The 10,864-nt window shown below is 40.8% G+C and overlaps 1 protein-coding gene across 2 annotated transcripts in view; it reads right to left on the bottom strand.

The window, feature by feature from the left end:
- Positions 1 to 5,243: 5,243 nt before the first annotated feature.
- Positions 5,244 to 10,864, bottom strand: part of LOC111158714 (interaction protein for cytohesin exchange factors 1) — a 207,122-nt gene continuing 201,501 nt past the window's right edge. Inside the window, exon 11 of one of the 2 annotated variants that reach the window (XM_022520933.1) lies at positions 5,244 to 6,981. In XM_022520933.1, the coding sequence (XP_022376641.1) occupies positions 6,775 to 6,981 (207 nt within the window). In that variant the 3' untranslated portion in view covers positions 5,244 to 6,774. The remainder of the gene's footprint in view (positions 6,982 to 10,864) is intronic. The other variant, XM_022520934.1, reaches the window with a different exon arrangement.

Raw genomic sequence — 10,864 nt, 5'->3', positions numbered from 1 at the left:
TAACTAACTAAACATCCTGACACCCTGTTTGCCTGGGAATTATGTCCTTTCCCTCACATCCTCCTCTGGACAGAACTGCCAAGACATACTGAGTATAGACTTCAGCTGGACAAGTGTTTATGACTTCCTAAAATATATGACTAGGAAAACCAATAAGCATTATGGAGTTACTATAAATACGTTTGTTTGTTTGTTTGTTTAAGAGAAAAGATAAATATAATGTTCAGATTTACAAAAGCCAGGACGTCTGAAATTCTATGCTTATCAGTACATTGGAACATCAACCTGCACCAACAAGAGTCTCTTTATCCTATGACTTGGCCACACCCTCAGTCAGTCTGATAGGGCACAGGGCAGCTCACAAAGCTAAGCATATGAAACCTAAATTATCTTTTGCTTTATGATACTTGATCCTTGAAAGTAACTTTGTAAGGCTTTGTCTTTAAATGCAGGTATTATTAAAACCTGATCTGATTATTATGATACTGTACCTGTTACACTTATGTATATGTGCTTCTAAAAGCTAAGACTTTGTTTTCTCCAAAAGATGGAATTACCTTCTTACGGTGAACATATTTTGATGAAAACAAATTAAAGTCACAAAGTAGAACAAAGAACTTTCATGCTTGTGGTTAAAACTTGGAAATCCTAGACTTCCTTGGAGAAATTGATGGTTCAAGGGAGACAACGCAGGATATTTGAAATGAAGGTTTGCGGCAGGCCGAACAATGCCCTGATCACTGGAAACCATGTATAGGTCACGAAAGGGAATTAAGGGCCAGGGGGAATTAAGGTTGCAAATTGAATTCAGGTTGCTAATCAGCTGACATAAAAACAGTGTCCTGGATTAATCAAATGGACCCAGTATAATCACCAGGGTCCTTGAAAGAAGGTGTAGCTAGAAAGAAGGGTGCACAGAGATACAATATTGTTGACTTTGAAGACAGAGGAAAGGAAACAAGAAGCAAAGAATATGGGTGCTCTGGAGAGGGAAGGAAATGTATTCTCCCATGGAGCCTCCAGGAGAAATGTATTCTCCTCCTGGAGCAATCTCAAATATCATATTTTATTAGACTGAAGAAGAGATATACATAAAACTAATAATCCTGCCAACACCTTGATTTTAGCCCAAGAAAGCCATTATCAGACTTCCGACCTCCAGAACTATAAGAAAACACATTCTTTGAAGCTGCTAAATTTGCAGTAATTTGTTACAGCAGCAACAGAAAACTAATACAAGGTTGTTGTAGAAATCAGGAATACACTGTACCTATACCTTTTGCTGATCCGTTTGGTCTAGGATTTTTCCGGCTTCTGTGTGGGAGCCCAGACATAAGAGGTAGTAGCTGGATGGAGGAAAAAAGAGGGTAGGGCTCAACATGTGAAGTGATAACTGAAAGAGAGAGAAAAAATTACTCCTTATTTGTTTGTGTAGACAGCACAAGATTCACAGATTCACAGGATTTGTGAATCAAGTTCAAATGTAGGCTAATTTCCTCCCATCAGTGATCCAAAATAAAAGCAATTTATTATGCTATTTCAATATCTCTTTGGTCATTTTTCACAAAGAAACAGCTTATGCATTTTAAGTAACATATGCGCCACAGGTCTTAATTTTTGTGATCTGCAATTTTTTTCAAATTCTCTAAATAAAATGTGGGTGCCTCGTAATGATAAGGGGTATGTAACAAACGTGCAAGCCACATTTTGTGGACCAACAATTTTGAAAAGTATACCTTTTTACTAACAAGCCTGTAAGCTGAGGACCTCTGGAGAAGAGCAGATCAGTTATTACTGAAATACATTTCCCAACATAATTAAATGCTGCATTTAAAAATAAAAATATCGAGTCTAGATCCATTATTCTTACAATGGCCACCAGAGGGCACCACAACCTTTGCAGAAGCTAAAAGCCCAGTCGTCAAACCCTTCCTAGTCAAATTTGTTCCTGGAGGAAGCAACACAGCAGGGCAGAAAACGAACACCACTAGTAAATTTCCATTTTTTTTCCATGTCATTTTACTACATATATTTTCTCTTGTTTTTATTTATATCTTACAAGTCAATCTCAAACACATAAAGCCAAAGAAATGAGCCATGCCTCTTTTTCCAGTTCGAAGAGGACAGGTGACCGAGAATGAAAGCACAATGAAATTGAAGAGATCATTTCCACATTGTTGTCTTGCCCCGAACACCATGCAGTGCTAAAAATCACATCCCCATCATGCAAGGACATTGACGTCTATGATGATTACAGATCCTGGTGTTTATTATGGGATGCTTAATGTCTCCACAGAGCATGCTTCCCCTTTGGACTCAACACAAAGAAATACCAATACAGAGCCGTTACGTCTCACGAGAAGAGATATGGAAGAACCTTTGCAAATGTAGAATCATTTTTTCATGTTTTCTGTGGTCTGTGGTAGTATGGGAAAGGGGAAAAATATGCAGAGGAAGCAAAGAAACTGTTTCCTGTCTCCCAACGAAGAAAAGCAGGGAGCTGTTTGATATCTTGCTCACAGGGAGGGGTGGCATACTTTGAAGGTTAGAATTATTCCTCCTCTCACCCATTTCATATGGGTTGTTAAAACCTAGTTTCAGGGGCTTTCCCTTTTAATTACACATTACAAAACCCTAGCAGGGCGGTCACCTGACATTTCTAGGACTCGATTTCTCTTGTGAGGTAAGCACACAAAAAAACTGGAAGGAAAATAAAATGGAAAATCTCAAATATCATATTTTATTAGACTGAAGAAGAGGCGTATACTAAAACTAGCCAAAAGTTCTTGGTTAGTTTTATTATATTGGCTTGTTTTGGATAGGCATCCTCTGTACCTAAATTACTCACTTAAATCTACTGTGTGGTTCTATATGAAAATATTATCTTTCAAGGAGAGTATCTTAAAAGAGGTGTGTGTCCATGCATTTAAATATGGCTGGAATTTGTCTAGTACCTCTCCTCAAAAGACTTAGAGTGTATTTTTTTCTATCTGTTTCAGCTTTGTGGTATTGTTTGTCATTTCAAGTCTATCTGAGGAAGCTACCATAATTGCAGGAGAAGAAATCGGGAGACGAAGGTGGAGAATCTTACCCTATTCCTGAGGCTCCATCTCTGATGTCTCCTGACACGCTTGTAAAAGAAAATAAATGAATTCCATTTCTTTAACTACCTCTTTCATCCAAGGATCTCACAGTACCTAACAAGCAGTCTAATTTCCAGAAGGCAGGAAAGGAAGCACAGAGTGACTAGGTCACACCACAATCCAGTCAGCCCAGAAGCCAGTGGCTGCAGAAGGGACAGCTGCCCTTCAGCCCTGAGGAAGAGACTGTGCTCAAGGAAAAGAGGCCCCCTCAGGTTTCCCATGGCTGACTTCACAAAAGCCCCCACAGGTGTGCCCGGTCCAGTGCAATGCACATACATAAACCCCACGTCATGGGACTGGGGTCCAACAATAACTGTGCAAGAGAAAGGGAGAGAAAGGGAGTTTAGGGAAGCTAATATCCTCCCTGGCGAAAAAGGAGGAATGATAATCCAGCATCATCCCCGCAAAGACCACTGGGGAGCAAATTGCGGGAAGCCTGAACATACAGATTGGCAAACTACAAAGTGCTACATAAATGTAAGGCTTGGGTTTCACATTGAAATCTGACTGCAAACACCATCTTTCTTAGGCTTCCTAGAGTCTTTGCAGTTGTATACATTATGATTCATCCTGGGTCTTTGATGCTACACTGAGAGTGTGTCATGGAGGTACCCTACCAGGCATAGTCTGGGTCTACAGGCTCACCGACGAGAGGAGGGGTTGTCCCTGCAGCCCCAAAGAGGTGTCCCATCCGGATCCTAATCCACAGCAGGTGCCACAGGGCTGGACCTGATTTTGCTCAGATCCTCTCCTTTCAGAGCAGCAGTGGTTCTGGGTCATTCCACAGCCCTCAGATCCTATGTCTACAGGAGTGGTAGGGAAAGAGGTCACCCCTTAAGCCCCCATGAAACTACCCAAAATCCATTTCTGAGATGCCCCAATTCCCAGGAATAAACTGGAAGTAATCCAGTTTTCCCAATATCCTTTGCACCAGAAAAATGGCAGGATTATTCCTAAACTGAGTGGAATGGAAGGTCTCACCCACTCTGCCTGTCACTTCCTACTGCCTCCCACCCTACTTCCTCTCAGGGGCCACAGCTGATGCTGGGACCTCAAAAAGGCAGCCCCCTACTTCCTAACACGAGGTAATGCAGAGTGGAAGCATTTACAGAGGGGGAAACACTGACAAGCAGGAAAGCTTGGTCTAGAAGAGGGAGTACAAGACTAGGCAGTTTGGTCTGAACCTCTGGGGAGATTCTGTAGGGTAAGTGCTTTCACAAAGCCAACATTTCTGGACTGATGACTTTGAAAAATAACTGAAAGGTTCAATTCAGTAATCTCATGGACCCATTTTGCCTTCAAGTTTGAGTGCTCCTAAAGGACTTTACACTAACGGGTGAGTTATGTGTGTCTTACTGAGAAGCCAAAGCAAAGCACTGACATGTACTCACAAGGCCTGGTCAAAAGCTTCTCTAAAACACTTCAATTTAAAGACTATTTTGAAGTTTCTAAGTTGGTATCTCAAGCTGAGGGAAAAAATGTGAACTTTGCCCAACAATTATCTCTTCCATTAGTACTTCTTCCCTCAACATTTCCTTGACATCGTGAATCCTAAACAATGAACCTTCTAACAGCTGCTAACTGTAGAAATTGTCAATGATAACTCTCAGAGTAACGAGATGAAAGCACTGGCCTCTCAAAGCAGAAGTTTCGGGGTCCCATCTGAGGACCTACATGGTTCCTTCTCTCCAGCTGCAAAGCCAAGAGTAAATTCACTGGAAGCCAAGCCCCTGCTTCTGTGTAGCCTGTGTCCTTCCCCCAGCACATCCCCCAGAACATCCCACTAGGAGCAGGGGCTCCTAAAGGTTGGCTAGGCATCCCCTCTGATTTTACAGAAAAACTTACAGTACTCTGACTTGTTTCCTGTTATTTTTCTTTCTTAATACTAAGGTTGTTTTTGTTTACAAAGTATTAACACTTCTGAGTAAAGCTTGGGGAAACCTTCAAGGACTCTTTCCATTTAGTCTGCAAATAAAATTCAGTGGGTTATTTCCATTTGAATGTCAAGCCACACGTTGACTTTCTGAAACACGCCCATGTTGGGCTGACAGTTAGCTAGGGATAAGGGCAAAATGGGTTTTTGGTGGGTTGCGGTTATTCGTAAGATGAAAAATATCCCTAGTGATTAATAAGGGAAGATTTTCATATTCTCTAATAAAATGAGTCCCTCTTTTTAACAGAAAACCCCAAAATTTCTATTAGACCTTAGACAAAAGACTATATTAGTTGTGTTTCATTTGGTTTAGGGTTTGTGGGCATAAATGGCATAAAGCTTAAAAAATCTATTTACTAGAAGAAATAACCTAAGGTGAATGTCCTTTTCTGGTTAAGAGAGTGACAGAATTCTGAGCACTCTGGCTTGAGAAAGAGAGGCAGAGAGAGAGAGAAAGAGAAGCCAGAAAATTAATAATTACTAATACATGCCTCCACATTCATCCCACAAGATAGCCTGAGCATTCCTCATACATTATAGTGCAACATAATAATTCCAGTGATCAACAGTATTCCTATTTTCTCAAGCAAAAAAGTATATACTTAGAGAATATATATTGAGCAAAACATATAATTACTTTACCATCTTTTAAAACACTAGTAATTTGACCTTCTATAAATATACTTAAATAACAAACATATTATAGATAGCTATTCACATAGGACACAAGGTGACACAAACATACAAAAATAAAACAATCATATTTTAAGTCTTTTGTTGTTTTTGTTGGGTGTTTTTGGAGTAAAGATATCAAACCCATTCAGACACCAGAATTATTTTGTCCATCTTGATCTGGGGAGACAGGATATAAGTTGACATTGTGTCTAGGCACCACTTCCGAGACAAAACCAGCAAGCATTCCTTGGTGGACTTATTTCTATCTCCTGCAGTGCATTAGAAAAGCTAGGAGGAAGTAGAGGTCTCTACACCCAATGAGATAGATTTCTTTAGTTGTTCTGTGAAAAGGAAACTTTAATCAGATCCTCCCTGCCCCACCCCTGAGTCAAGTGTAGAAACATCAAACTGTACTTTGAGAGGGTGTTCAATAGAACATGCCTCCCCCTTGGGCTCTCCCACACACCAATCACCACGAAGTATTTCTCAGCTTGTAGAAAAGGCACCACTACTCCAGAGAGATTTGGGTTCCAAAAAACCACATTTGTCCCATTCCAGTTTCTGCTGTGAAACACATTCCTCCACTCCAAGAAATGATTTGAAGAATTAAACTACCCAAGCCGGGGGAATATGTACATTCTTCTTTTTTGGAAAACAGAACATTTCTATGAATAATTATCCCTGGTAAAATGTGATCTTTGTCCTTGGAACACCGTGGTTCTCTTGAGAGCAAGTAACATACACTTCTCACTTCCCACTTAAAGCTTAGCATAACCGAGAGCTCCAAGCAGGAACACGAAGTTTGTTCAACTGGACTCCATCCCTCCAGTCTCGATGAAAGTACTCCAACTGGAACGAGGAATCCTGCTGCCGTCAGAGTGGGTCCTCACCTCACTTGCTTCTTTAGAGAAGGAGCCAATGCTTGAGGAATTGGTTTCAGTTTTCCTTTGATGGAAAGCTCTTGCAACTTCTTGGAGAGTCACTTGGGGGTAAGATAGCAGGGGAGAGAATGCTGGCTTGTTCTCAAATAGAATTTTCAACACAGGCAGAGGAAGGTGGTTCCTCAAGTCCCTCGGGGGTGCCTTCATGGGCAGGCGTAGGGGCCCGCTGCTGCTGATAGATATCCTGGATCAGCAGTGTGTTCATCACCTTCCACTCCCTGTATTTCCTGGCTGTCAGCTTTGGATCATCCAGCAACTGGTTAATCATGGCCAGGTCATGTTCTTTACACTGCCCCAGTAGGGGAAGAGAAAAAAAAAAAAAAGTCAGAGGAGGGTGTGAGATATAGTCAGTATCTTAATTTCGATAAACCCTCTTTAGCCTTTAGTACACATATACATTCATCATAAAATTATCAAGGTGTTTTTACACACTAATATTCTAATCCCTAACCAAGCCTAAGAGATATGGCAGAACAACCATTTGTATGTATGTGTCAAAAAGAAGTTAAGTGTCCTACGTGAAGGCTGCTGGAATAACTAGACATATAGGCAGGATTTCCCATATGGCTCTTCCCTGACCAATCCTTATTCCACACCTCAGTAATATTTCTATCTCAGAGTGAGCCTTATTCCTTCTGAAACTTATAATCGTATTGTATCATCATTTCATTGACCTACCCAAACTTCACTAAGTAAAATTGGGACATAGCACTATCCCTAAGACATCAGATAATGTATTTTTATTTTTATTAAATTGTCCTCTTTTTTGATAACTCACACACATGTATTTAATTAATATATACCGAATAAATATATAGGCTTTTTATTCAAAAAAAGACTACTAACCTTCCATCAAAACAGCATGTGTTCCAATTATGCTAATAGAGCAAACAAATCTATTCACGTTATTTTACACTGTGTCCTCCATAGCCAATAACACACATTTCTGAAACACCTGGCTCAGGTGAGGAGAATGTTTTGTAGTCGAATGGGTTAAAAATGAGGTATAACAGCTTCCACCTTCAAAAAAGATCATTTAATCCTGACAGTTTAATCTCAAATCTATTCTTGTTTCCTCCATCCCTTTGACCATAATCCTAACTTGGGGTACAAAGTGCAGTTCCTCACACTTGATGTGACCCTGCCTCCAACCCTCCCTTTAAATCCACCATTCTCATGGCAGTGCAGGGCCTCCACCTCAAATCTGGGGTCCTTGTAATGGCTCCCCTTCGTGTCCAAGGTTCTGTGGACTTGAGCTCACCTGTTGATCCTTCTCACTTCCTGCTCCAACAGTGGTGGTATGCATTCTGCCACATAATGCCACTTCACACTCCGTGATGCTGCACCACGTGGCCTTCCTTACCTTTCTTCTGGAGAACTCTACTTTCTAGAGTTGCTTTCACATGGAACACTTGCCAATCTTTCTTTACCAAAATTTATTATACCTCATAAATCTATACTCACTTCAGGCATCATGTTCTCCAGAAAATCTCTGAACTTCTAAATTGGACTGAGAAGGTTTTTTTATGCTCTTGTGCCTTCCAATACTTAGAACTTGCCATGTTATACTTCGATGCACATGGATCTGTCACGCTCCCTATTCTGAAGCACTTTAAGGAAGGTGACAGAAAGCATTTTATTCATCCCTGTATTCCTTGCACCTAACACAATACCGAGTTCCAGGGAGACATCCAGTACATGTTTATTATTGAGCCAATCTTTTGGTCTATCCCCAGGCCAGCATGTGTGTAGCTAAAAATTCACAATTAGACTCACTGGTGGCAGTTCAAATTCATGACCACTGCCATTAAGTGGCTTTTACTACTACTATCCAGTAGTCATATTTTCCCACTCCTTTTCTCTCCCAATCTCCCAAATTACTATTTCAAAACTTTTCATCTCTACTCAAACCTCCTCCCCTATTCTCCCTTACAGCAGATAAACTTACTATTTTTTTTTTTTTGAGGAAATGGAAACAATCAGAAGAACACTTCTCCCAAGTTCCCATTGCCTACTACCTACATCAAGACAGGTACATCTCAGACTTCCTTCCTGTTCTTTTGGATGAAATCTCTGTGCTCCTAGCAAAGGCCAATCTCTCCATTTGTGCATTATTACCCACTCTTGCATCCTCAAGAAATTCACTCCCACAGTTCTCCCTTCTTTCCTGTGACTCATTAATTTCCCATCTTCACTTGATCATAATACATGCCATCACCTCTCCCATCTCTGAAGCCCTCTTTCAACCCCACATCTCTGCTCGAGGGAATGCTCCACTCTTCTCTTTGTCTTCAATATTCCTCCCCCCACAACCGTGCCCATTCTATCTCAGAGACCCACTCCATCAGGATTCAGCCAAAACTGCTCTTGTTGGGGTCATCAGTGAACCCCATGTTGCTAAATCCAATAACTATTTACCTTCAATTTATTTATCAACAACATCTAAAACTATTGACTGCTCCTTCTTGAACATTTTCATCATGCCATTTCTGTGACACATTTTCTTGATTTTTCTCATCCTAAAATGGCCACTTATTCTTACTCTCCATTGTTGATTCCTCATTCTGGCCCAATCTCTGAACATTGGAGAGCTCCAGAACCCAGACTTTAGCCTCTTCTTTCCTCTATGTATAACAGCATTCTTGCTAATCCTATGTAATCTCAGATTTCCCGTTCTCCCTATATACTAAGGATCACAAATTTATCTGGCAAAGCTTATCTCTCCTCTGAACTTCATACTGGTTTGTCTAAACTTCCTCTTCAGCAGCTCCCCCTGGACACATACTGGCATCTCAAATACAACATGTCCAAATCTAAGCTCCTATTAGGGTGCCTGTGTGGTTCCAGTCAGTGAAGTGACCAACTCTTGGTTTTGGCTCAGGTCATGATCTCAGGGTCGTGGGATTGAGCCCTGTGTGGGGCTCCCTGCTCAGTGCAGGGCCTGCTCCATATTCTCTCTCCCTCTCTGTCTGCCCCACCTCCCACATGTGCAAGCGTTCACTTTACCTCTCTTAAATAAACAAAAAAATAAAATCTTCAAAACTAAGCTCCTAGTATTCTCTATATGCCCCGCCCATCCCAAGTTCCAATACACACTGAAGCCTGTTTCTATCACCGCCTTTTGCAGAGCACCTAATGGTAACTCCACCTTTCCTGTAGCTCAGGCCAAATACTGCAATCATCCTGCTCTCACTGCCAATCTACCAGCAAGTCCCAAGTTCTCCCTTCAAAATATGTCAAACTATGGCACCCTTCTGTTCCTAACCTTCCAAAGGCTTCCTATATCACTGGGTAGAAGCTAAAGTATTGGCAATGGCAATAAGGCACAGTATGTTATAATCCTTCATCGCCCTTCTGACCCACCCTTCGGACCATCTCCCTATGCCCCATTCTCCTGCAGCACTTCAGCCACGATCTCCTCGCTCTTCCTCAAGCCTAGTAGGCATATTCCCATCCCAAAACACTTGCATTTTTGTTCTTTCTGCCTGTAGCCTTCTGCGTGGGATTGCATCAAGACTTACTCCTTTTCCTTTCTCAGATTTTACTCCAATTCTACTTTTCAAAGAGCCTTTTCATGCCTATCCTAATTAAAAATCAATCCATCAGCATTCCTCATCCTCCTTTTCTCTATCAAATCTATCATCACTTAGCATCTATAAAATTCATTTAGTTAGTTAATTTCTTCTAGTACCCAAATGTAAGCTTCTTAATGGCAGGCATTTTTGCCTGATATGCTCACTGCTTTACTAAACAAAGCTTTACTAAATATTTGTTGTAGAAAAATGAATATATGTTGGATTGCCTGGGTGGCTCCATCATTAGGCGTCTGCCTTTAGCTCAGGTCATGATCCCAGGGTCCTGAGATGGAACCCCGCTCCCTGCTCAGAGAGGAGTCTGCTTCCCTCTCTCTCTCTGCCTGTAGCTTCCCCTACTTGTGCTCTCTCTGTGTCAGACAAATAAATAAAATATTTTAAAAATGAATGCATTAAATAAAATGTGAATGAATAATTGTCCATTTTTTGTATCATGAACCCTATTTAAAACCTTGAAGAAATCCTTTTTGTAAGCAAACAAAAAAAGGTTATATGTATGTGTGTGTTTTATGCACATATTATTTCTTATATATTTTATATTTGTTTATATATAGATACATAGATAGATATTTATGTCTA

The sequence above is a fragment of the Enhydra lutris genome, unplaced genomic scaffold, assembly GCF_002288905.1.
Source record: "Enhydra lutris kenyoni isolate GAN:26980312 unplaced genomic scaffold, ASM228890v2 scaffoldscaffold62, whole genome shotgun sequence".
In the NCBI taxonomy this organism is placed as follows: domain Eukaryota; kingdom Metazoa; phylum Chordata; class Mammalia; order Carnivora; family Mustelidae; genus Enhydra; species Enhydra lutris.
The sequence above is the reverse complement of the archived record's forward strand: the minus strand, read 5'-3'. Positions and strand labels throughout refer to the sequence as shown.